We start from the raw sequence: 26092 nt of genomic DNA on the forward strand, positions 1-26092 counted from the left end.
GTGACGCAATACTACGCACTATTCAGCCGCGTCGTTTTACAATAGAGGTGTAAAGAAACAATTGCAATTGTTATCAATTGCTGTTGATGTAATCTTATTGATAAACAATCGTCGAAAGTGCCGCAAGCAATATTTACTATACTTACTTAATCGTTCCTTAGATATAGATCGCCTCTCAATCTTTCCTTAGATATAGATTGCCTAAAGTAAAATTTAGAGAAAGTAGAAGTAATGGTTTCTGATAAGTAATTGGCTAAAGATGTTATACCGAAAATATTTTAGAGAACCTGTCGAAACTATGGTAACTTTAAGAACCTCTCAAATCTAGTAGTCTTGTAGTTTATTAATATGTACATTAATTAACTGGCTTCTACACGTCAGACTTACCAACTGGCAAATATGATAAGAATTGTTCAATTTTAAATGAAGCGTGAAAATATTTTGTTTCGTAGTTAAGTCAGTATTAGTTAGAGGTACTTTTTCACTCTATTCAAAGGATAATGCTCAAAAGCCCAGAGCCCAGACCCAATATGTAGTCCTTCACAAGAGAGAAAGGAGAAACATATTACATGGTGAACCATTTCTCATGAGGCATGCACTTACACTATGTAATTTCTGTCCTATCATATCCTTTAACTTTCTATCTACTATACAGATTCGCGAATATTCATCCCAAGCCTGGCTTCGCTTGCCTCTCTCATCGCATCATGCGCCGTCAACAAAAGATAGACAACCAAGTTGGTCTAATCGCTTTAATAGAGTTGATTATTGGAAGGTATTCTCAAAATTAAGCATACAAAAATACGCTATTTTAAACTTGATAACATGACTGTTAAGATAAAAGTGTGGGACGACTTCCAGCCCGCTGGACCGATGACCTGCAGAAGGTGGCGGGGTGCGGGTGGATGAGGAAGGCAGAGGACCGTGTTTGGTGGCGCAATCTTGGAAAGGTCTATGTTCAACAGTGGATGCATACAGGCTGATGAAATGGAATGGAATTAAATAGAAGATAAAAATAATATTTTCTCATCTTCATACATTTTTACGTATTTTTTTACGTATTTCTTTCTTAAGATCAATGAACTTAACAGAATTAGTTGTTTGAAGGGCTTCGTGCAGACTAAATCGGGCTAGGCGTACGACCTATCGTCGACCTGGACCTAGGTAGGTATAAGATTAAATTATTAGCGGATTTAAAGAAGTACTTGCATTTAGTAAGTAAATCGGATTAAAGCCTCAAATGTAATAGAACAAGATCCCACTGCCGACAGACCTTCCTTATTTTCTGAGAAACAAAATGTGTGGGATAGAGTAGTTTTTTAGTTTATACTATTAACGTACGCATATCTGCTAATTTGTGCCAAGGACAAAGCAAGCAATTAGGATTTAGAATAGATTAGCCACTTTCGTTTAAGGAATTCAGGTTCATCGGTTGGGGCCATGATTCATCCATGTTGCAATGTAATGTTATGACTGCATGTTAAAAATCATAATGTAAATATGCGCGTGTGCTCCTATATCAAAAACCATGTACGCAAATATTGTTATCTAATCGGTCGGAGGCTTTATCTCTTTGTTTTTGAGCGGTAAACGAATACAGTGAAAAAAATATTCTTTACTGAGCTCAGTGTTAGTGCAATATTCTAGGCTATATAAAACTTTATTATTATCCACTAACTGCTGCCTACGACTTCGTCTGCGTGGATTAAGGTTTTCAAAAATCACGTGGTAAAAGCCACCATGATACAAACTTCATAGTCGCTGATCGTTCCTCCCTATGCTGGGGGCAATACGCAGAGAAACTTTCAGCTTTTATAACATAACGAAGGTCTGACGCACGCTGGCTCTCTCTCTCTATGTGTACAGGAGACAGCGAAACTTGCAACGTATTTGACAACGTGTGACCATGTATGTGGCAAATTGCGAGTGTTATCACGCTGACTAGTGCGATTTATCGAATAAGTGATACAGCACGTTGTGGACGTGTAGAGTAAATTACTTATCTCCGGTAGTTCCCGTGTGACTTTAATATCAGTTCTGACTTCTCTGACATTATTACAGAATAGGTACTATTTACTTTTAAAAAGCGGCCAAGTGCGAGTCAGACTCGCGCACTGAGCGCTTCCGTACTCCGATATTTTTTCCGACATTTTGCACGATAAATCAAAAACTATTATGCTTAAAAATAAATAAAAATCTGTTTTAGAATGTGCAAGTAAAGCCCTTTCATATGATATCCCACTTGGTATAGTTATCTTACTTTGAAAATTTAACTCCTTTTTTTTTGTGATGTGTCTAACCACAAATTGACGGTTTTCGGATATATTCCTTTACTTGTGCTATAAGACCTGCCAAATTTCATAATTCTAGGTCAACGGGATGTACCCTAAAGGTTTTCTTGACAGACACGACAGACGGACTGACAGACAGACAACAAAATGATCCTATAAGGGTTCCGTTTTTCCTATTGAGGTACTGAGCCTAAAAAAGTAATGTTATGGCTTTCCGTTTTTTCCCAGTACTAAATCAGCACAATGCACGGGTAAACTTTCGAAAAGAGCCATACCTCCGATGAATCTGAAAGGAGAACGGCGAGCTTCCATAAAGTTTCAGACCCAGACTTGAGGCCCACATTCACGAATCAAATTTTTGATACTTGTTCGACTAAATCAGACTACAAAAAAGTTAATCAAAGTCAGTCAAATAAGAATCAAGAAGTCAGTGACAAAATCGGCCATTATGCTCGTGTCTTTTCTGATCCCAACCTTTTTGGCCAAAATAGACTGCTAAAATCACAACCCTTCCATTTGGCCTTGCCGAGTCGGGTAAAAAAAAAATGAAAAATCTTTCGCGAATGGAGTCAGATCAACAAACTAGTTAGTAACAAATTATTTACAGGGGGTCATATTATACGAGTACTTGTGTCTTTTCTAATCCCAAAGCCGCACGCGCAAAACCGGAGTGCGCCTGACCGGAGGATCCGGTTTGGCGATGACTCATTGGATCGACCTCATGCCGACCTCTCGGTACGTCCAAATGTCTTCTATACTACACTTCATGCCTATACCAATGTTGTGAAGCTTTACCATTAAACCTGTTTGTTTGAGAACCAATGCTTGGGTATTTATTACACGACTGTCCAACGCGAAGGAGTGTTTCAAAGAGCCCAAAGAGAAAAAAGAAGAATGTCTATAATTAGGGAACTAAATGATGTATTAAATCGTAAAGTATACTAACTATAAAATATTAAGGCTTTCAAGTATTATGATCCAATTATCAAGATAAAATGAAGCACCTCCTTTTCTGTGTTTCTGATCATGATCATTGAAATCTTCATTTACAATTGCGTGTATCATGTACGCGACACGCCTACAAAATTATTTATTACTGCGTCGCCTCGTTTCAATTTTAATCAACGCACCTTCTTCGACCTATATATGGTCCTATTTAGCTAATTAACTCTAAATCTGCTTAATATCCTACAGCAGTTTCTTATGTTAAGTTTCCATTTATCTATCTATCATGAAATCCACAACTCCTCTAATTATAAGTTTTTGTATAACATTGTTATAACATTACAATGGGCTGTTTACAACGCATAGAGGACAATCGAACACTAAAAAATTTGGTGACACAGCCATAGATGGTCTCAGACTTACAATAGTATAATCTGTAGACAAACTTTGCTACATGAGTAAAAAAATTTCCTGCAATTTCGGTCTACAACTGGTCGATTGCGAAGAAGCTGCACCAATCATTGCTATATTTCACTTGTGTGATTGGCTGAATTTAAATTATTTTTATGCAACACTGCATTTCAGCCAATATTGAGAGTGACAGCACGGTGTCAGTCAATCAGAGGTGATTGTGATGGTCACATTGTACCGTCAAACGACATCGTTAGGCTCCAAAACTTTGAGAATTTAGCCTTGATTGTTAATGAATCTGTCTTTGTATGGAGATGTTCAACGGCTGTCCAGTGTCCATACAAATTGACAGATTAACGCCAACTTCAGTGACGAGTTTGTTTACTCTAGCTTCCACTCAAGATCCTAAACACGATGCCTTCAGCTGACTGTGTACGATCATAGACGTAACATAATCATAAGACCATATTTGTTGTTATAATCGCACTAATATTATAAAGGCGAAAGTTTGTGTGTGTGTGTGTGTGTGTGTGTGTGTGTGTGTGTGTGTGTGTGTGTGTGTGTGTGTGTGTGTGTGTGTGTGTGTGTGTGTGTGTGTGTGTGTGTGTGTGTGTGTGTGTGTGTGTGTGTGTGTGTGTGTGTGTGTGTGTGTGTGTGTGTGTGTGTGTGTGTGTGTGTGTGTGTGTGTGTGTGTGTGTGTGTGTGTGTGTGTGTGTGTGTGTGTGTGTGTGTGTGTGTGTGTGTGTGTGTGTGTGTGTGTGTGTGTGTGTGTGTGTGTGTGTGTGTGTGTGTGTGTGTGTGTGTGTGTGTGTGTGTGTGTGTGTGTGTGTGTGTGTGTGTGTGTGTGTGTGTGTGTGTGTGTGTGTGTGTGTGTGTGTGTGTGTGTGTGTGTGTGTGTGTGTGTGTGTGTGTGTGTGTGTGTGTGTGTGTGTGTGTGTGTGTGTGTGTGTGTGTGTGTGTGTGTGTGTGTGTGTGTGTGTGTGTGTGTGTGTGTGTGTGTGTGTGTGTGTGTGTGTGTGTGTGTGTGTGTGTGTGTGTTTGTGTGTGTGTGTGTGTGTGTGTGTGTGTGTGTGTGTGTGTGTCTGTGTGTGTGTGTGTCTGTGTGTGTGTGTGTGTGTGTGTGTGTGTGTGTGTGTGTGTGTGTGTGTTTGTTACTCCTTCACGTAAAAACCACTGGACGGATTTGGCTGAAATTCGGAATGGAGATAGATGATATCCTGGATTAGCACATAGGCTACTTTTTATCCCGGAAAATCAAAGAGTTCCCACGGGATTTCGAAAACTAAAACTAAATCCACGCGGACGAAGTCGCGGGCGTCAGCTAGTAATTGAATATTAAATTAATTCTACGCTTGGATTATCTCGATTCTCGACATCGGATACACTCATTGCAAGGAAATTGTGATAGATAAAAAATATATAAAATGCGGCGGCCACGCGTAACAGCCGGCAGCTGCTACCGCCATATGCGTCGACCGAGTGCCAACCCTCAGGATATAAGTTTATAATGACAGGAACGAACGGAAATATCTTCTAGAATCATCTATAAGATAGCTAGCAAGTACAGCGAAATAAGTAAATTTATAGTTAAAAACACAAAATAAATAATAATATTAAAAGCTATAAAGTAAACAGGCAGAGAACTAGTGATAAGAGAATATTGGCGGATTACCAAGAAGAAGCAACAACACCATCTAGTTACCTATTGTTGTTATTATACAAGTGGCAGAGTGGAGTAGAGTGTGGGAACTCTCGTTTTGATCCCGAATCGATGATATTATGTCAAATATTAGGCTATGGGTGACGTGAAATCAAAGAAAAATAGGCTTTTCATAGCCTACCTAGCGTCAAATGTAGGTAACATTTGACGCCTCTGTTACAAGATCCCTAACTGTCGTGAACTGGGCAGCTAAATAATGGGCAAATTAAATCAGAACCGAATCTATAGAGGGTGCTCAGACTTAAGACAGTTAAAACGAGTCAAATGTATGTCTCTGACATACATCTAAATGAATTAATTTATTGAAGGCGTTCTCTGGCTGCGATCTATTCTTTGACTTTGCTCAATTCTTTACTTAGAATTAAAGAGATAAGTACAGATTGTAAACTCTAAGCAAAGTCAAAGTATGCTTAATAGAATCCCTTACATTCGGATCACATGCTTAGGCCTAAGTTATCGTACCCACTCCAAGAGTGATCTACATGTTTTTATAACTAACTACCTAGTTAATCTATTTTTCTTACTCTATATATTTTTTTTATTTGCGGCAAAGATAAAAATGTGCAAAAAAATAAATAACGTCTACAAAAAAACCTATGTATTTTCGTAATTTGAATCACCTTGTTACGTTATCGGATAATTAGGACAACTAACAACGTCCCATTACTTAGCAGCTGCGTCCCTATTTGGAATAACACACTTAATTATCGTTTTATAATAGCATAATAGTGTAAAACGCGCCTTGCTTGGGCAAATGTCTTTAAAATTGCACGGTGTTTTCTTACGCACATTTTTTTCTTTGGCATAAAAAACTTCACTCGGTCGTTCCATGGAAGTTCGGACAGGATAAGCTTGCTGATGATAAATGCTGTCGCTTCAAATATTTGTCGTGCCTTTTTGAAGACGACTATTATTTTTCACGACCAAAAATTTTTGTCATTTTGTCCAAAAAGACAAGGCTTAACAGAGCTCTCTCCGTCACTTACTCCATACAATCGTAGTTCCCATTTCATTTGAATATTAAGCAACCAAAGTCCATGAAATTTTGCAGACATAGTCTAGAAACTAATATCTGTGTCTGTGGTGTTTTAGATTTTTCTAAAAATATGTAGTTTTAAAATTACAGGGGCTCAAAGATTTGTATTTTTCTTTAAAAAAAGGCCCAACTTTGTGCTCGTTTTTCTAGACAACGAAGCAATTTAATGAAATTTGGAAAAACCACAGACCTAGAAAATTTAATGAATATTATGTAGTAAAAAAATTATCGTTATATATTTTATATTGTTATAATTATGTGGGAACTACGAAAACCAGAAATTACACCCAGAAATCTTGAAAATTTCGTGCTGTCTCGATTTGTGCAAGCGGGGTGGTGAAGTGCGGGGGACGACACGTGAAACTGACAGAAACGGACAGTCTAAACACACGGGCCACATTTAGACTGCACCCGACTCCAAACTTGTCGATAGGTCTAACTAAATACATTTCAACTTGCGTTAGACGTATGCGTTACCTACTCAGACGTTGCCTGTAGATAAAAATATGTCTCATGTTTGCTGGCAATAGCGCATGCATCAAACCCTGCAAGTTGCAACTCTCTTGCAACCTATTCCTCACGCAATACGCACAGCTTTAATATTATAATTTTTGACAATGTATACTATATGTAATGCCATATCACAGGTCACTCTCTGATTTATTGCTAACAATTTACTTCCAAATGCAAAGAAATCTAAGTGTGTTGAATTCACACTGCCCAATACCAGGACCTTAAATGACATAAATTCATTGATAAATAATCATATGTTGAAAATAAAGGAGAACCCCGTGTTTCTCGGTATAATGTTAGATGCAAAGCTTCTATGGAACACCCACATATCAACACTTGATGGTAAACTCAGCTCTGCTGCTTACACTGTTAGAAAAATTCGACAGGTACTGACGTGGAAACTGCAAAAATTGTATATTTTGCCTATTTTCACTGTATTATGTCTTACGGACTCTTGCTATGAGATAAAGCGGTAGATATTGAGAAAAAAATGTATTACAGAAAAGGACAGGACGTGCAATTTATAATTTAAAACCGCGCGCTGCCATACAATAAAAATATAAGGAAATAAGTACCTTATCTATTATCTTATAGTAGCTTCTAAATATATTTACAACTAGCTAATGCCCGCAGCTTCGCTCGCGTGGATTTAGGTTTTTAAAAATCCCGATCCTTTCATTTCCCAGAACAAAAGTTGCCTCTCCGTAATAGCCCGTCCCCGGGATGCAACTTGTTTCTGTATCACGTAAGAATATTTAAACGGATTATCCTTTTCAAATCCCGAGGGATCACCAGGATTTAGGAATGCAATTTCTTACAGCATCAGGGTTGAGGTCAACGACAAAGTGTTTACTTGGTATAGATACCTTCAATATCAATTAATAATCGACACTTTTTAAATCCCATTAGCTTCAGTAGTCAGGTCCCCTGCAACATCAGGATTGAGGAGTTGGAATCCAAATTTTTTATTGAACAATGTCGCAAACTTTCTTTATCGATTAAAAAAACTACCCAAAATTACGCAGTTAGGTTACCTGCCAAATTTCATGGTTTTGAGTCAACGGGAAGTACCCTAGAGGTTTTCTTGACACACACGACAGACAGAGAGATAGACAACAAAGTGATCCTATAAGAGTTCCGTTTTTCAGTTTGAGGTACGAAACCCTAGAAAACGTAGGAACGGCATTCCAAACCAGTGGTAAATTTTTCTGACCATCCAAAAACACTTTGAAGTTTACCTAAAAGTTTACAGGAATAAAAATTTATCATTGTATTCCATTCCATTTCATTCTATTCCATTCTGTTCAAAGATAAATAGATAATAAAAATATTTGTCACCGAAACAATAATTTACGATACATCGACCAATATCAATTTTACTGATGACAATCTGACTATTACCAAAGTGAACGACTACTATAATATCTATTATATACGACTAACATAATATGTATTATAAATTGTGTGCCGTTTGCATTCTCACTAGGTTCTCATTAAGTTTGTTTTATTTGGTTAAACTTTCTGGCATTTATATTGTTATGACGTTTAATTGGCAAACAGTCTGTTTATTGGCTGAAACTCAAAAATTCAGCCAATCACAACAAAGAAAATATTGTAATAATGATTGATGCAGCTTTCTGTAATTGAAAACAAAATATTTGACATTAACTTGAATGTGACAGTGTTTTCCGAATAGGGTTGCCAGAGGCCCCGTATTTTACTGGTTACCCCGTATGTCAGGATAGAGAAACCGGTAATTATGAAAATAAAATACGGGGCAAATAAAACTAAATATTTTTAGGGTTCCGTAACTCAAAAGCAAAAAGAACTCTTATAGGATCACTTCGTTGTCTATCAGTCTGTCTGTCTTTCCGTCTGTCCGTCTGTCCATCTGTCCTTCTATCCGTCTGTCATGTGTTCATGAACAAATATTAGTATTTTCAATTTTCAAAGTAAGATAACTACATATATCAAGTGGGTTATCATATGAAAGGGCTTTACCTGTTCATTCTAAAACAGATTTTTATTTATTTTTATGCATATTTTTTTTAATGCATAACAGTTTTTGATTTCTCGTGTAAAATGTCGAAAAAAATACCCGAATCGGAACCCTCGGTGCGTGAGTCTGACTCGCACTTGGCTGGCGAAACCGAACACTGACGTTATGTCCAGTAGAAAGAATATTTTCCTTTTGCGGCAATGCGTAGCCGAAACCCACTCGATATTGATCATGGTCGTAGCCAAGGCGGCGGGGCTTGGTTTGAGGATGTTAGCCTTTTTTTATACAAGTTAGCCCGTGACTTTAATCTTTTCTAGTGGTAAGTGATGATGCAGTCTAATTTCTTGGCCGTTAGGGCCATACTAACCATATAACTAGCCATGACCGAAGCCTCCCACCAGACCAGAAATTTAGAAATGGCGACTGCGCCTGGGAAGCCGTCAAAAACCTAAGCCTAAAATAATACTTACACTATTTCTTGCATTTGCTTACCAATTTTTTTTTGGAAATATATCAAACATTTCGCGCTCACTTCACTCGCGCTTTGAATTTGTATTACTTGGTGTAAGCCCCGCAATTTCGTTTGCATGAATTTAGAGTTTTAAAAATTCCGTGGGGGATTTTCCGGGCTAAAAAGTTTATGTCTGGGATGCAAGTTACCTCTGAATAGTAAGTACCAAAATTTTGGTAAAGAAGATGGGCCGTGAAAGGGTAACAAATAGATAGGCAAATAGATATACTGTCGTATTTGTAATATTAGTATGGATAGGGAGCTTTAAAAATAAAATCTTGCTATGGCTAAACTCGTTTCCCTTTCACTTTAATTCTTTCTGTAATTGAACCAAAAACACTTACGCTCACTGCGCTCGCGCTTTTTTATTGTTGTATTTTATCTCACTGTCAAATTGAAAGGCGAAATTCCACTAACCAGGTAATTAGCCCATAAAGTTGAGCGAATGTTATTTTCCTCATGACAGGATTCAGTTCCGGCCCTGATAAAACCTCTCCCGAAATCGATTCCTGGCTACGGCCATAGTATTGATACTGTGAAGGTGGAATTACAAGTTAAATGTAAATTTAAGTTAAAATGCAAAGATTGTATGCATGAAATGTATAACATTTTGCTTTACAAAACTAGAGTTTTTAAAAGCTATTTAAATAAATAAATCTTTTATTTAAAATCACATTGCAAACACAGTTCACCAATCAAGACACGGCAACATACAGAGAAAAAATACAAAACTTACAAATAAACTGAAATATCTAAATAGGCTTTCCATGCATTTCAGAGAGAACCACCGCCTATTTCTTCAAATACTTCAAATTTTTAAATTTCTTCAAATCTAAACCCCGTATTTTTGATGGTGGTAGCCTGTAAATCAAAAAGAGGCAGGTGGCAACCCTACTTGCCACATGACATTACAGAATGAAAAATTGTTTTCATTACTCGGTAAGCCTACTGCCATAGTTTCACAGAAAGTGTGACGGTAGTTGTGACCTCTGATTGGTCGACTCTCTTTCACTATTTGCTAAAATTGATGATTGCAACAACAATTTTTTCTTTTTTGTAATCAAAAACAGAACACGGACGTCATACAGGTTGACTAATTGCAATCATTTCTGACCGGCTAACATTGTTCCGCTAGTGGCTCAAACTCACTGTCGCAGCAAGAACATGGTAAATTCAGCCAATCACAGCAATTAGAATTGGTTATCACAAATGCACCGATCTAGGAACCGAGAATACACGAACCAGGGCAGATAGAGATGAGAACAATAATATCATACGTAGGAAATCGACGGGGGATCGTTGACAATGATCCTCTTAAGCAGATCGATTAGTTAGATCTAAGGAGCGTGATTTGACTTTGCTCAGATTTTACTTAAGTTAGTTAAAATGAGAAAGATTTATCAGTTACTTACATAAAGTCTAGTTTTGGCGTGATGACAGTTTTTGTAATGAAAACCTGCCAAAATATCAAATTTACTCTTGGATAAGACTTATTTTACGTTGGCGAAATCGGCCAATACATGAATTTTGATGCTCTCAAGAATTCACACCTTTTAAACAATTAAAATTTATGAAAAGGGCACAGAAATTTAGACATGTTTATAGAAAAATTAAGTATAATTAAGTAAATAATTGCAACATAGTTGCATTGACATAAAAACGACCCCAACCACTTAGATTATTTTGATAATAGGCCGTAAATTGAACTGTCTAAAATTAGTTCAGAACTGAATTATCATTATTTGCAATAAACAGTGTAAGTGAAATGTCACGGGAATGGTTTAACATGGTATGGTTTAATTGTTGCAAAGATATTTTTTTATAAACCGACACCTTCATCATGTTCTGGCAACATAAAAACAATATAATGGTCCTTAATATGAAAAAGTTCAACTTTACAGGAGCTTAGATAGATATAAATTTTAAACCTACGGACAGGAAAGAGAAATGTTTGGATATTGCAAAATGAAAAGTGTTTATATAATATCATGGGCAATAATATTGATATATTATGTGGCCATTGCAAAATTAACAATTCTGGTAATTGAATAGAAATTATTTTGTAAAAACAAATTGGGGGAACTCCACAGGACCCTTTAATTGGAGTATTCAAAATGTTGGGTAAAATAATGAACCAACCTATTGTGAGAAATTCTTCTTTTTTTTTCTCGTGAGGAAAAACCAGTATGGATACCAACCGGCCACGGGGAAGCACAGTGGTTATGTCGGACTACTACTGACTAAAAACCTTACGAAGTTCCATCCTACTGCTGACGACGGAGCACAAGGGACCTACAACAACTCGTTACTCCGTCTGCGGATGTCCGCCGCAGCAGACACACCAGTGGGGACTATGCCCCGGTCCAAACACTGCTCTTCCCCGGGTGTGTCTGAAAGGGACCCGCAATACTCAGGTTGAAATCTATAGAGCGCACTTTGACTTTGCTTAGACTTAAGAGGGATCTCTCCGTCACTCGCTCCATACAAACGTAGTTCCAATTTCATTTGAATATTAAGCAACCAAAGTCCATGAAATTTTGCAGACATATTCTAGAAACTAATATCTATGCCTGTGGTTTTCCAGATTTCTGTTAAAATATTCGGTTTCAAAGTTACGCGGCCTTAAAAATTCACATACAAATCTTTGAGCTCCTGTAATTTTGAAACTATATATTTTTAGAAAAATCTAAAACACCACAGGCACAGATATTAGTTTCTAGAATATGTCTGCAAAATTTCATGGACTTTGGTTGCTTAATATTCAAATGAAATTGGAACTACGATTGTATGGAGTAAGTGACGGAGAGAGCCCTGTTAAGTCTGAGTAAAGTCAAAGTGCGCTTCAGCCTCAGGCACACGGGGAGGTTACCCTATCAACAACACAACCATGAAGTAACAACTGACCTAACGTAGCAGAAACATTCACGAGCGAAAAAAGTACTTAGTTACTCTAAAAACATTTACAAAAAAACGTTTTCACAATTAATTCCGAGCAGAGCCTATCGCTATTACTTGTAATGGTACAAATTTTACAGGCCGTAAAGCATACAAAAACGAAAACACTCTTCATAACAAAGGAAGTGTCGTGATGGAGAACGTGTAAGTGAAACTAACAATAAATAAATGTACAGTCGGCATTAGATTTACTCTAATTGACGTAACCACGGAAAACGTAGCAATTAAATACTTTTTTATGATAAACAAGACGTGTTTTAGCTTATGAATAGTAAAATTAGTTACGGAGTATTTTTCTTTCATATTCATACATTCAAAAAGTTAATGATAAGTTGCATGATCGTTATGTTTGTCAATGTGACTATGGGTCCTTTTTTACTAACTATATATTAATTTATTAAGTAATTTTTTTAAGCACTAAAGCTTAATACAGACCCTGACCCTGAACCTTACACAGCACGACACGGAAAGTGGTAGTGGTAATACCTATAAAATTAAGCATACCAGCAAAATAATAATGTAAAATTCGGACCAATCTTCGGAAGTTAGGTTTGTAAACCAAGCAATTTTTGAAAATTGTGTTGGTGCCCATATTATAGCAAGTTTTTCAGTCGCTCTCTGTACATAATTATAATATTATTGTTATTTTATTACCAAGCATCATTAAAATTTTACAGTAAATGCAATTCCCAGTGAGCCATTTTACAAAAATGCAAGAAATTGAATGTCCATCAGATAGTTACTGATAAAACGATAAGCAAGCGTGCAAATAAATGCTCCGATTAACTAAACTAATTGCTGGTGCGAGTTATATTAACATTCGAAAGATAGTAGGTATGTGCAATTCAAAGCAATGATATAATTAATTATTGTTTTATTGCAGAATATTTTATAACTTTGAATAAAGTGAAGCTCATTTTTAGGGTTCCGTACCTCAAAAGGAAAAACGGAACCCTTATAGGATCACTTTGTTGTTTGTCTGTCTGTCCGTCGTGTCTGTCAAGAAAGCTATAGGGTACTTCCCGTTGACCTAGAATCATGAAATTTGGCAGGTAGGTAGATCTTTACATAGATACAAATACAGGATAGAGTACAAATACAGGATTAAATCTGAAAAGCGCGAATTTGTGGTTATAATGTCATGTAAAAAAAAATTTAAATGTTTTTCAATTTTCAAAGTAAGATAAGTATTTTTATTAAAGGGCTTTACCTGTACATTCTAAAACAGATATATATTTAATTTATAATAGTTTTTGATTTATTGTGCAAAATGTTGGAAAAAATACCTGAGTACGGAACCCTCAGTGCGCGAGTTTGACTCGCACTTGGCCGGTTTTTTTCACTATAGGATATAAATTATACTATAGTCAATAGCGGTATTAACATTTCAAAATCAAATTGCGCAGTGCAGCATTTTTGGGATGGCACTACCAGAGTGAACTAGAGTGAGGCAGCTCTCGGTTTGATCCTGAATCGACGATATGATGTCAAATATTAGGCTATGGGTGACGTGAAATCAAAAAAAATAGGCGATTCATAGCCTACCTAGCGTCAAATGTAGGAACATTTGACGCCTACCAGTGACGTCGAAGCCTCGATATTTTGTTGCTTTTCTAACTGCCGTGAACTGTGGCACTACCAAGTACAAATGTTCTGAGCGCTATGCTAGTATTTTTGTCGCGACATTTCAATCCGTGGTTTTTGAGATAAAAATCTTGTGCTATTGTTGAACTAGATTGATCTTTGCCACGGATGCTGAACTTTATTTCTACAACAACTAGCAGCTCGTCGATTATGTAAATCTTGCACTGTGAAGCCATTATACAACCTTGCTGTATTGTCTGTTGTAGAGCGAGGGAACTCGGTTTGATCCTGAATCGACGACATGTCAAATATTCTAAGGCCTATGATGACGTGAAATCATTGAAAAATAGGGATACCATAAGGCTACCTGCGTTAAAGGTACTAACATTTGTTGCCTGTCAGAGACATCGAATAGACTACAGGCCCATGTTTAAAAATGGGTGGGTCATATGAACCACCAGGTGACGTATACAGGACGATATAAGAGCATAAAATAATAAGATTCAGCACTATGCCGTCACTTGTAAGCTGTCCAACAGAGTGCTGGTGAGAATTGAAAAGTGCAGGTAGAGTGAGTACATTTTGGTCATATATTTTTGTACGGCATTTTTACCATCGATAGATCCATGAAAAATAATAAGAAAGCGCGCAGTGCCGTAAAAAAATGGTGCGCCACAAAGTCAGTAAATGTTTTGATTTTCTGACAATTTCCGGGGTAAATTTGGTCATTTAATTCTGTACGGCACTAGTTTCATACTGTTTCAATACAGCCTCTAATCCATTATTCCGCAACGCCGTACAAAAATCATGCGACAAGGGGAAAAAATTGAGGGTAGCAACCCCCTCTCTTTCCGTGGTCCGGGGGGTGATTTGAAACAACATAAAATTAATTTATTTTGAAAGTGTTTTATGCATAGATAATATTTTTTTACATGCCGTACATTTTCGTTGGTCCAAAGGTTTGTAGGGGATGTGGATATTATATACACACCCGTTCACTTCAGTTAGACGGCATAGTGATTTTATCATATTATCAATTGTTCTCTTCAAAAATATGTTAATGCCGTACAGTATCAGATGGCCATAAAGTACTACCCTTAAAATGGTAGCGTCATTTTCATCAGCCTAAAAGATATGGTCTGCATTAAAATGTACGGCATAATTTTTTCCTAATTTATTTATCTTAATACTATTTAAAACAAGGGAAAAGCGTAGAAAATTGCTATATTTTATTAATCTATGAATATTTAAACTTTTGCAATAATTTGAAAAATTTCAGTTTTTGTATTTATCTATAATTTTTTTTAGAACAGTTTCTTTTGAACGGCAATACTATATAACAATAGTATTTTACACTATCATGTTAAAAAAAAAGTTGCCGTACAGAGTCAAATGATTTTACAGCTTTAAAAATTAAGTATACCATGAAATTAAGATAATTATTGATACACATTCAAATGAACACTAATTTTTTTACGGCATTATTTTTAATAGTACTTTTGAGTGCTAGATAATGTTTTGGAACCAAAGCCGTACTTTCTCAAATCACCCCCCGGACCACGGAAAGAGAGGGGGTTGCTACCCTCAATTTTTTCCCCTTGTCGCATGATTTTTGTACGGCGTTGCGGAATAATGGATTAGAGGCTGTATTGAAACAGTATGAAACTAGTGCCGTACAGAATTAAATGACCAAATTTACCCCGGAAATTGTCAGAAAATCAAAACATTTACTGACTTTGTGGCGCACCATTTTTTTACGGCACTGCGCGCTTTCTTATTATTTTTCATGGATCTATCGATGGTAAAAATGCCGTACACAAATATATGACCAAAATGTACTCACTCTACCTGCACTTTTCAATTCTCACCAGCACTCTGTTGGACAGCTTACAAGTGACGGCATAGTGCTGAAACTTATTATTTTATGCTCTTATATCGTCCTGTATACGTCACCTGGTGGTTCATATGACCCACCCATTTTTAAACATGGGCCTGTAGTCTAGAAGCCACGAAGTTCCGTAACTGTCGTGAACTGTGATATTGCCAACTGGGCTGAAGTAGGTAATCACACTAATATTATAAAGGCGAAAGTTTGTATGTGTGTTTGTGTGTGTGTGTGTGTGTGTGTGTGTATGTTTGTTACTCCTTCACGCAAAAACTACTGGACGGATTTGGCTGAAATTCGGAATGGAGATAGATAATATCCTGGATTAGCACATAGGCTACTTTTTATCCCGGAAAACCAAAGAGTTCCCATGGGATTTCGAAAAACCTAAATCCACGCGGACGAAGTCGCGGGCGTTAGCTAGTTACTAATAATGCAATTTTCAAGAGCTGTATTGTAAATTTTCTTCTATCTATTAGATTTATGGCTGAGATCTATACAGCATAGGTACTTTGACTTTGCTCAGACTTATGCTTCAGTTAAAACGAGACAGCTTTATGCCAGCGATAACGCTGACTCGCTTTAACAGTGTCTTAAATCTGAGCAAAGTCAAGTGCGCTCTATAGATTTCAGGCTAAGACAAACTTGAAACAAATCCATAAAAGTATTTTTAAGTAAGTAATAAAACTCGCAGTCATCACACAGCGTTATCTAATGTAGTTATGTGTATAAGATATTTAAAAAAAAAACTCGGTACATTCGGCAGATCATAAAAAACTTAAATATAAGTACTTATGTATAATATAAGTACAACTAGCATGATAGGTTTTTTACTCAGAAACTTACACTCAAGGTTCAGTAAAACGAACAGAAAGTAGTTCCGTATATATTTTAATTTTTAATACAGAAAGGGGAAAATATAAACTAACCCTTTTTAAGGTTGGCAGATATGGGTACAAGAAAGTAAAAATTATGACACTGTAGTGTAAGTTTATTCAACAAGTGTAAATTAAAAATTTATAACACCCCCGACGATCCAAAGTATCTGAGTTTTCCAAAACATCATTTTCAAATAAATAATTATGTATTTAGGCAACGTCCATCTTGACAGCTTGACATTTGTCTATTGACATAATATTATGAACCTAACGGTTATGTAACCTTCTTTTCTACAAGAAAACTAGAAAAGAGCTGATAACTCTTAAACGGCTGAACCAATTTTTTTAGATTATAGCTAAGAACACTCTCGATCAAGCCACCTTTCAAACAAAAAAAACTAAATTAAAATCGGTTCATTCGTTTAGGCGCTACGATGCCACAGACAGATACACAGATACACAGACACACAGATACACACGTCAAACTTATAACACCCCTCTTTTTGGGTCGGGGGTTAAAAACAATGATAATTTAGTCGTTTATTAATGCGCGGTAATAATAAACACATCAGAATAAACAAATAAGACTCACAAAGAGAGGAAAATGAGTGGACATTTTTGTATTTATTCACCTGCAACATAATGCTGCCTGCAGGTGCCGAAGTTCAAGTGCATTAATTTAATTTGTATTAAGTCGTTAATCTTTATTGCTATGGAGGGAAAAGCCTTGAGCTTGGGTATTAACAACATTGGAAGTTATTTTTAACTGTGGACTAATAACACATTATTACGTATTTGATGAATAACGTAATCTGTGGCTATCTTATGAACAAAAAAATCAAAGAATTTCGAAAAATCGATAACCTTCTTTCCTTTTGTTAAAAACATATTATTACCTACCCTAATGTAATGTAATCTAGGAATTAAAGGTATCACAACAAACGTGGTACATACCAATTCTTTAAGATAGGCATTCTCGGTAGGAGAGGCATTCCGAACCAGTGGTAGATGCATTTGCAGATTCAAAAGAACTACGAGTATTTTTCCTTCTATCTTGGGCCACCAGAGACAACCTAATTTCAGCATGCCATTTATTTAATTCATTTAGTTATTATATTTATTTATTAAATAACCAATCCAATACTTCAAATAATAACTAATGCTGACGTGTACCTTATACTTTATTAGATAATGTTCCGCTATCATAAAATTAACAGCTTATCGAAAGATAAAATTTCCAAATAGGTAACTATGGTATCAGATAAGCTTTTGTTTCATATTACACATTAGTTAAGGACTTGTTCTTTAGCAAACGTAGATAAGTAAAGCCGCGTTCAGTAATCAAACACAAATTCTTCGAAATATACTTATTTATACTTCGGTGCACGAATCAGGCGTGGATACCATTCAATTTGCATTCTAGAGTTCTAAGTTCTCCGTTCAGCGTTCTCTTTTATTCAGAGAATTTTGGCCTTTGAGAGAGTAATAGATCGCACTTTGACTTTGCTCAGGCTAAAGACACTGTTAAAACGAGACAGCGTTATATCGCTGTCATAAGTCTGTCTCGGTTAAGTCTGATGCAAAGTCAAATTACGCCATATACAGATGTCAGCCTACTTGCCACTTACAATTACTCGCCCTGACTCAGAGGATTTTGGCATTTGAGATATATATGTCTGTCTCGTGCCACTTTGCGCAAAAAGTCTAAGGATGTCCAACAGGGCCTTTCCCATCCAGTAAGGAAATATGATGCGTTATCCTATCACAGCACGATCCTCTACGTATATTGCCCTCGCATCAAGACCCTCTTCATTTTACTGTTTGAATACTTTGCTTATATTTTGACCATCACTGTTCAACTTTTTCTATGTTTCATAGAATCTATGCTATAGGTTATAGAACCTAGATACTCATAACAGTGAATGCTGCACTCTAAAAATTCCGTATCATTGGCAGTGGACTCTGGTTGTGGGATTGACGCCTGAGGCCTTTACCGCCTGTTGTCTCTTGGTGATTCGATTTACCGATATAATTCTAGTTTGAAGTTGCTTCAAAGCAGATCGCTATTATAGATCGTAACTACCGATATCGATTGAACCAATACGATTTTATTCCCGCATTACCTTTTTATCACCGAAAAATCAAACGCCTTTCCCGCTTTTATCAGAAATCGATATTCTCCCATCCATGAGGATTTTTCTATTTAATAACAGATGTATCAATATTATTTATATAAGGGAAGAATTCCAATTGGTAGGTACAAGGTACCACACTTGAGTCAATCAATTTCGAATTATTGTACTTGGAAAGCTTTGGAACAAATTGAAATGCCATTGTAAAATATCTCAAATGGTCTTGCAGTTTATGGATTTTATGGAAGGTTTTATAAAAGAGAGAGCGAATCGAAATAAACACTTAGTTCCTGCAGGTCTATTGCGTATCTCAATGTATATTGTAAGTACACTAAACACACATGAAGTCAACTGCGTAACGGAGCTCATGCCGTCACTGTCGCGGTCTATCATTGAGATTGCACTGGCCACCCTTGGATTCCCAAAGAGTCACACCGTTACACGATTGGGTGTGACTCGTTGGGCACCCACCTGTCCTGGGTGTATGACGTCATCTCCTTTGTTCACCAATTCACCGATATCTATATATAATAAATAAAATTGGAGTATCTGTCTGTAATTTCGAAATAACTACCGCATATTAAGGTCATATGGTTATTTGAACGATAACCGAATCACACGTTTTTAAAATTTTTGTCTGTCTGTCTGTCTGTCTGTTTGAAAAGGCTAATCTTGGGAACGGCTGAACCGATTTTGACGGGATTTTTACAGACAAGTAGAGAATTGACCAGGGAGTAACATAGGCTACTTTTTTAACCGACTTTCAAAAAGGGAGTTGTGTTTTTCTACCTATGTACACCGAAATCTCCGAGATTTCTGAACCGATTTGCGTCATTTCTTTTTTAATCGATAGAGGAACTTTGCGACATTGTTTCATAAAAAATTTGGAGTCCAACTCCTCAATCCTGATGCTGCAGGGGATCTGACTAATCCACGCGGGCGAAGCTGCGGGCATCAGCTAGTTACCAAATAAAAGAGTTTAACAGTTTTGTTGTTGGACACTACACAAACTACGCTACACTAAACAAATTCAAACCACGCTCTATAGATCTCAGCCTTACCACACTTCACGAGAGTTAGGGAACTGGTACTCGTAGGAATCAAGGCGGCGTCAAATGTTACCTACATTTGACGCTAGGTAGCCTATGAAACGCCTATTTCTGTTTGATTTCACGTCACCATAGCCTAATATTTGACATAATAATATCCTTGATTGAAATGTAAATGAGTGAGGGAATTCTGGGTGAATTCCTCACTCATTTACCCTGGCCTTAGGTACAGTCTTGACTATAGTTATCGAAAATCTAACAATAAGCTGCCAACAGTATGGAATTAGTGGTGCGGTATGAAAATTACGTTTAATTATACCCCAGATTACGAGTGGACATGCTAATTGTTGTCACTCAGGCCAAGATGCACGATCTGTCGCGTGAGTAATGTCACTTTCCCCGACTTCGGCGCAGGTTTTCTGTTTCGAAGGCGTTCACGACGCTAGGGCTGTCACGTGTCGACTACATCGGTCGCGCGTACTACTTCGAGAGTTAAGAGTATCAGCTTTTCTAGTGTACTAACTGACATAATGTAGCTTTTCTAGTGTACTAACTGACATAATAATAATAATAAGTAACTGATTCTGAGCACAACTAAATTTTAGAGTATTCACATAGTGTCATCATCTTCATATGAAGAAGACAGACACAGTTTGACAGTTTTAAATTTAATTCAGAGCTGTCAAACCTCGTGACTTTAACTGCCAGTCGCGAGCCTATTTAAATTTGTAGCGTGCACTAAAATTTAAAGTCATTAAATGTAAAATTCACGTTCCCTCCATTTTTAGCAATATTAAAAAGAAAAAGATGCAGGCACCCTAAATTTAGTTTAGAGACAGACATCAGAATCAGCGCCAATGTGTATGTATATATGTAATCTTTATATACCTATTAAAATTGGATACCCTGTAGTAACTTAATTTTTTTATTAGTGCTAATTTAAATTCATGCTTTTCTGAAAATGACAACCCTATCCTGTCATACGCTCTCTCGCATGGAATGCTCATTTGCTCATCAGAAGATGTATTCATTATTCAAGGAAATTTTCTAGACCTTACTACCTACCTACCTCCTTCTACAGTGATGTACAAATTGAATATCCAATAGTTTTCGTCTCACGTCTGATCTCACCATAAGATCTTACTACCTATAAGATCATACATACTTACATTACTGTTTGAATTTAATTTTGAGTATTACTTACTTAAATAGTAAGTTATTCGACTGAATAAACATGTACATAAAAAAACGGTAAATTGCGAGTCGGATACGCACCATTCCGTACCATTGTACTCCTATAAGAAATAACACATTTAATGTTCAAACTATCGTGAGTTATTTCCATTTATATGTGAGTAGGTATATCCTAAACTTAAAAAATACCACTTTTTAATGATTATTTTGTAATGTAACCACAAATTCATGGTTTTCGGATTTTTCCCTTTACTTGCGCTATAAAGCTGATAAAACGAGACAGTGTTATATCACTGTCTTATTTTAACTGAAACTTAAGTTTAAACAAAGTCACCTGCCTCATGATTCTAGGTCAACGGTATAAGTTTTGATTCCCTTGAAGGGTCTTGACAGCCAACGAAATATACTTACGCCAATAAGCACGCTAACTGTTCGAGATCAAATACTACCTATGTACGTATGTGACATGATGATTGAAAAAAAAGTCAACAAAGTGATCTGTTATAGGTTCCTTTTTCTTTAAGAGCTACGGAACCCTAAAAATAAAAAAAAACACGTTATCTTAATCGACATGGCATAACTATGCAGCAATAAAATTGAGTGGAAAGCTTAATTAATTTAGTTAATTCCTAGATAAATAAGTAATTACGAAAGAGGCGTCGTTGGTTGAATTATATAATTTTAATTGGCATTACAGTGTGAGTGAGTTTGATATATAGGCAGAGGAATTTACGCTGAAGAGAATTGTTTGTTTTGAATGCAACGGCCCAAGAAGGCGGTGTATGTTGCGTGCTCATCTCCAAATGATCTATGGACTGTGTGCAATTACTTTTATTTATTGTGTTTAACCAACATCTTGAAAGTTTGAACTTTGAAGGCGTACGTCGAAAAATATCGGAAATTGCAGACTTTGGGCCTAATACAGCGATAGGAGTATATAAGTATCTACAGGATTTGTAATTAGTGCCGCAAAAGCAGTCCGAAAATTAAAAGCAACAAAAATAATAGTTATTTTTAACTTGTGTGAAAGGTGTTAAGTTTTATTTCAGAATAAATATTTTTGTTCTCATTTAAAAAAACCTGGTGATGTCATTTTGTTCCTGATCTTACTTAATAAGTGCCTAAGTAATTTAAAATAACCAACATAGATCTACATGTACTTATTATGTACTTAGTGCAGTTCTTTTCCTAGTCGTATACCACAACATAATTTTTATTCTTTTCAATTTAATTACTTCACTGACTAAATAAAGACATCATCATCATCATCATTATCAACCCATCGCCGGCTCACTACGGAGAACGAGTCTCCTCTCTTAACGAGAAGGTTTGATAACAGTCCCCCACGCTGGCCCAGTGCTTGTTACTAAGTTGCAGCATTATTCAGGGACAAAGCAACAAACACTTTCGCATTTATAATATTAGTTAAGATTAAGTAAGTGCTAAACTTACTGTCGAAATTATAAATTAGGTATTTTGTAAGTAATTACTTAAAGTAGCTATTGTACTTTTAAGTCTTTGAATTTTAATTTGATAGAACTAACAAAATTAAATGTTATTTTTTTTTAATTGTTAATGTTTTATCAAAATAGGGCATCTAATTAGATTTGATGGTTAATTTTAGAGTTCCCTATCCAAAGGGTGCCAACGGGACCCTATTACTAAGCCTCCACTGTCCGTCCATCCATCAATCTGTCAGCGGGCTGTATCTCATGAACCATGATACCATAGTCTGTAGACTTAAGAGAGGTGAAATTTTCACCAAATGTGTATTTCTATTGCCCCTATAACAAAAAATAATAAGAATTAGAAAATGTCCGCCATGATAATTTAAAAGTGCTATTTCTTGAACAATTGTGTGGAACCATTCCTACACAAGTCAGATGCGCACTTGACCGATTTTGTTTATTTAAATAACCTTTAAACATAATTGCTACAAGCTAAGTAATTAATTAAAACCGAATTAAAACTTAATTAAAATCATTAGATATTACTAACGACATTGGCACAGTGACACTACTATTTTCTACCATTTGTAGGTACATAAATATGTTTAGCAATTTTGCGCTCTGGCTTTCATCCAAGAGATTTTACTATCTGTGATTTTGAATGGAGTTTATTTTTAACACACCAATCCTGCTTTTCAGGGAAAAATAAATTGGCATCATTACCCATATTATCACTTTGCCCACCCATATGATAAATATGAAAGTGTAGTTTTTATTTGTTTCGTTTTTTTTATTCATTATAGGCAAGCGCTTGACCACAATCACACCTGATGGAAAGTGATGATGTGGCCTAAGATGGGACGCGTTTACCTGGAAGGTGCCTATTCACTTTTGTTTTAATTGGTTTTTCATCAATCACATTGCAATGGAGCAAGTGATTGATGTGATTTTTTGCATTGGTATAGTTAAAGAGATATAAATATTTAATATTTTTATCCCGGACCATGTTCCCATAGGAATTTTAAAAACCTAAATCCACGCAGGCTAAATCGCAGGTATCAACTTGTCTATGATAAAATAGACAGTTTACACCCAATTAAACATAATCACTAAAGTGTATTGAGTGGACACAGGCTGTCACAAAGCAAGTGAAGTGACCAGTATTTCCTAGCCGGCCCACTACTGAGAAGAGACTCCTCTCAGAATGAGAAGGGTTTTGGTCTACTATGCTCACCAAACGAAGATTTGCAGATTTTACACACCTATTAAGAACATTATGGGAACTCTCAGTCTGCATGACTTGCAAACACATCAGCATAATTAATGATGTAAATATTAAGTACTATTTATCACACATTATTCATAATATTCAATAGGCCTCCATTAAATTACTTCGACATCTTTAATAGCAATTTAAACAGTATGCTTTGAATAAACGCATTGGATGTGCAATCTAAATTGCATACATTAAGCATTGAATGCTTCAGTAATGGTTGCTTTGATAAGTAGAAAATATGGAATTAAGTTACTGACTTTTAAGTAAATATCCAAACACTACCTTATTTCAGTGACTTGGTCTGCATGGATTTCTAGTCTGTTAGTCAGTCAGTATTTATGAATTGATCATCTGCAGAACAAGTGGTGGTAGGTTAATTACAATAGACAGGTTCTATACAAACAACAAACATTAACAGATAAAAAACCAGTTAGACTCAGACTTGCAAATGAAGGGTTCCATACTATTTTAAAATAAATCACATCCATACTATTGTAAAAGAAATAACAGTTTGCTTGATTCTTTTTCTTCTTGAGATACAGCCTGCTGATAGATTTATGGACAGACAGACAGACACAGGCTTCGCTTGCATGGACTATACAGTTTAAAAACCCTTATTTTACTCCTATTTTAATTTTAAAATTTGTTTATTGCTAACAGATAGACTGACGAACAGATGGACAGAGAGATTTCATCCATTTGTGGATTACAAAAATTTAAATCCCTATTTTACCCCTGTCATATTGTACCCTGTGGAAAAGGATAACATTAGATTTAGGCCTATTAATTTAGTCCAGTTTAGAGATTGCGAACAACAGAATCAGTCACACTATCTATATAGATAATAACAATCTAATTCCAAAGATTATTTAAACTAAATATGGTTATCACTTATAACTAAGTGTAAACATATATTTTATCACAGAAGGAAAGTTTTTGTAGGTACTTGTTTATTTAATTTGCTTATATGAAATCGGAGTTCTTTGATAAAATTTCATTTTAACACAAGAAAACATTTTCATTATGTATTTATTACGCATGATTCATCACTTGGGAATATAAATTACAATAAGATTAACACATGACCAACTATGACCTCATCCTAACAATAAAAAATGTCAGCACAGAGACATCCAAACTCTTAAGTCCCCAAGTTGTAACCTTGGTCTACGGTATTCTATTCAGTATCACCACATTCATACAAGATAATGACCTGAATAACGCGCATTATGAATGCAGTAATAATATACTTTCATGCATACGAAGCCGTGCAAGGTAATTTCATGCGAATCAAAAACACTACGACACAACCTTGTAAAGTACGTAAATCTCGCGGTGTCGACAGATGAGGGCAAATAGAAAGGCAGGTTAACTTTTGTGTCGAATGTACATTTCGCATTTGCCAACTCCACATAATCTTTACGAAATTTCGAGGCTGGAGTCTCGCTTGCCGTGTTGTTGAGTTGACCGCTGTAATCTTGCGCTAGCACGTGTAAAACAGAATGTTACCTTTATAATAAGTTCGATCTCTGGAACGTCCCCGTTCGCAGTTCCGTTCTCTGCAATTTCATCCGACATCGTCAACTCCAAAAAACACTCAAATTAATCAAAAGATTATACTTTTTCCACTTTTCACACAACCGTCACAGTTACAAAACACCGAGAGACTAACTTCAGTTCTGTCTGGTATTGCTCAACTCCAAACATTTCCCATGCAATGATTGGTCGACGCTCAGCGCCCCGCGCTGTGCTTTGTATTTCGTAACTAACTTCATTGCTAAGAGATGTACCTAGCGAGAGCGACACACGGTTTATTCAAAAACAATCGAGTAATCCGATTGTTCTTTTGACTCGTCAATAATGTGGCTTTCAAAAGTTTCTACTTTGCAAACGAATTTGACTTGATGGAGCGATGACTGGTGCTGTTGGGTAACTGATGATCGATGCTGGTGGGTAACTGTGGTCTGAGGGTGCGAGTTTATTGAGGCGAGTCTACGAGCTAAGAGCGAGAGAATCGTCGACTCGATTGAAAAATATATCGATTGGTGAAACATTTCGATAATATAGATGGTGCAGCTACTAGTCAAATCAGAAACTTTTTATCTAAGATTAAAATGCTCGCTTAGGGGAGCTTGTCAAGTATCCTTTTTTTCTGGTCGGTGGCTTGCATGCTTGAATATCTCTACGCTTGCATATGACTTGCTTGACGTAACGTCATTTAAACATTTGGCGCGTACTTTTTTAATTAAATCGATAATTTAAAAT

At 36.3% G+C, this 26092-nt stretch overlaps 1 protein-coding gene across 2 annotated transcripts in view; it reads right to left on the reverse strand.

Annotated features, from left to right (window-relative positions):
- LOC123873569 (chloride intracellular channel exc-4) overlaps positions 1-25522 on the reverse strand; it is a 62890-nt gene extending 37368 nt beyond the window's left edge. For both annotated transcript variants that reach the window (XM_045918450.1, XM_045918452.1), the window contains exon 1: positions 25337-25522. In XM_045918450.1, the coding sequence (XP_045774406.1) occupies positions 25337-25405 (69 nt within the window). In that variant the 5' untranslated portion in view covers positions 25406-25522. The remainder of the gene's footprint in view (positions 1-25336) is intronic.
- Between the last annotated feature and the right edge of the window lie 570 nt (positions 25523-26092).

The sequence above is a fragment of the Maniola jurtina genome, chromosome 17 (assembly GCF_905333055.1).
Source record: "Maniola jurtina chromosome 17, ilManJurt1.1, whole genome shotgun sequence".
In the NCBI taxonomy this organism is placed as follows: Eukaryota; Metazoa; Arthropoda; class Insecta; order Lepidoptera; family Nymphalidae; genus Maniola; species Maniola jurtina.